Raw genomic sequence first — 2,103 nt, 5'->3', positions numbered from 1 at the left:
CTTTCTAATTACTTCTCTCTGTTTTTCTCTCTGTCTCTATTTTCTCTTCACTTAAAAAAAGTCACTGATGATGAAGAAAGAGATGAACTAAATAAACTAATATTTAGTTTCGTTTTCTACTGAAGTGACAAAAAATTGTGTAGCCTTTGTTTTTAGGGTTATTAACAGTTTGTGTACTCAGACCAGTAATATTTGGGGTCACAAGTTTTTGCCATGAATATTTTGTGGGTCAGAAGATAAAAAGTTTGGGAACTTATGTTGGTTTGCTTTTACAACACCTGAACTGAATAAATGGCTGATTAACTGGCTTCTTGCAGAATTTGAAGAGGTAATCTGAATCAGGAAAAACGAGCAGCCAAAACATCCAGGGTAGCGGYCTGGACCAGGACTGGACACCCCTGTTGTTGTAACCAGATCTTCCCTAACATCTTAGCCTCCATTCCTATAGATGTCACTGTGGAACACCTCCTCCCCCGCTGTTTGAACACCTCCCATCCGAGAAAGGGTGTGCGTTGGGAAGGTTGTACAAAGCTAAAACATCCCTCCCAGACAAAACGAGCCTCCACTTGTCTTGACAACCCAAAGGAAGTGTTTGAGTCTGGACTACAGCGCACTCCCTGGAATTTAAAGGGGAAAAAAAAGTCTTATTTCCTCCTGACTGAGCTCAGCCAGGTGCCGCTGTCCTCGCGCCGGGTGACTGGTGGGGGGAAAGATGCCGCACACACGGACACTGACACCCAAAAGTTGACATTCATGCGGGGAAAATGCAGCGCGTCGGATGCGAGGCTTCCCCTCAAGGTCAGTATCCGAGCACCGCCGCCGCCGCCGCCTCGCGGACGAGTTTCTTGGGCAGTCGGAAGGAGCGACGGGAAGACGAGGAAGAAGAAGGGGATGCTGCCGCGTCTCTCTCCGCCTTCAGCATCAACTCTTTCCTGAGGCGCTGACCGGTCRCCGGAGGAGAAAGACACGGGAGAGAAGAGGCGGACAGAAACTTGTGAAACAGGTCTGCGATGAACACATAAAGCCGGCCCGTTTCAACACAGGTCGCGGAGGTTTTAAAAGGGAGAAACTCCTCAGTATCTTTGGCGTTTCCTGCTTCGYTCGAAAGGCGGCCTCTGCGCGCGACCATTCACCTGAGCGACTGAAATGGACCGTAAAGGCAGCTTCACCGACCGGACGAGGTGAACTGGTTCGCGTTTGAAGAACTGGTGTGATATTTCAGCACCGCGCAGCCTGGAGTCCGCTCAACTTCCGTGAACTTGTTTGGGTGTTTGTTTTGTTTTTTTTTTTTTTGGACTTTTTCACCCGACATGCCTGCTTCCAGGGCGGCAGCCCGCGGCGGGAGCCGGGCGGCTCACGGAAGGAGCCTGCCGGAGCTCGGGCTGCTGCTGCTGGTGATGTTCGTGCTGCTGCAGGGTTCCGTGCTTCCTCTGGGAGCTGCCAGCTCTCCGGACACGACCGGCGACGTCAAGAAAGACGAGAGAACCCACACGCAGGAAGCCGGGCACAACARCACGAAAAAGCCTTTCCCGGTGCTCAGCCTGGAGTACGGCCATGTGAAGATCCCCTTTGAAATCTCGCTGTGGGTGCTTCTCGCCTCGCTGATGAAATTAGGTGAGTGTCTTGTCTGAGCTGCTGGGTGGGTTTCAGGAAATACTTGTCTAATAATCTTCTATGAGCCCCGACTAAAGGTGGCAGGACAGCCCAGTTTCTATTAGGGCTGTGTGTTGGCAAGAATTTGGCGACACGATACGATATATCCCGATATATTGCGATACTATAAGCAAGGCGATATATTGTGATTTTTTTTATCCAAAAATTCTATTAAATAAAAACCTCTTACAGGGGAAAAAATGAAAAACCAAAATTCATTGTGTCAGAAAATTCTAATATTACATAGACATGCTTTTGATACATTTAGCTGTGTTCTGCTTAGGGTTGGGCAATATTGGCAAAAAAATTAATCACGATTAATTGTGGTATTTAGCCAATTAATTTGACGATTAATGCCCTGAGTTCCTGGTAGGGCTGCCGCAATTAATCGATAAATCGACGACTAATCGATTATTAAAATAATCGATGACTAATTTAATAATCGATTAG

At 47.7% G+C, this 2,103-nt stretch overlaps 1 protein-coding gene across 1 annotated transcript in view; it reads left to right on the top strand.

The window, feature by feature from the left end:
• Positions 1-1,293: 1,293 nt before the first annotated feature.
• The window catches only part of slc9a1a (solute carrier family 9 member A1a), a gene marked incomplete at its 5' end in the record, with an annotated part of 40,334 nt that continues 39,524 nt past the window's right edge, over positions 1,294-2,103 (top strand). Inside the window, 1 exon segment of the mRNA XM_014016346.1 lies at positions 1,294-1,614. Coding sequence (XP_013871800.1) covers positions 1,311-1,614 — 304 coding nt within the window.

The sequence above is a fragment of the Austrofundulus limnaeus genome, unplaced genomic scaffold (genome assembly GCF_001266775.1).
Source record: "Austrofundulus limnaeus strain Quisiro unplaced genomic scaffold, Austrofundulus_limnaeus-1.0 Scaffold143, whole genome shotgun sequence".
Classification (NCBI taxonomy): domain Eukaryota; kingdom Metazoa; phylum Chordata; class Actinopteri; order Cyprinodontiformes; family Rivulidae; genus Austrofundulus; species Austrofundulus limnaeus.
The sequence above is the reverse complement of the archived record's forward strand: the minus strand, read 5'-3'. Positions and strand labels throughout refer to the sequence as shown.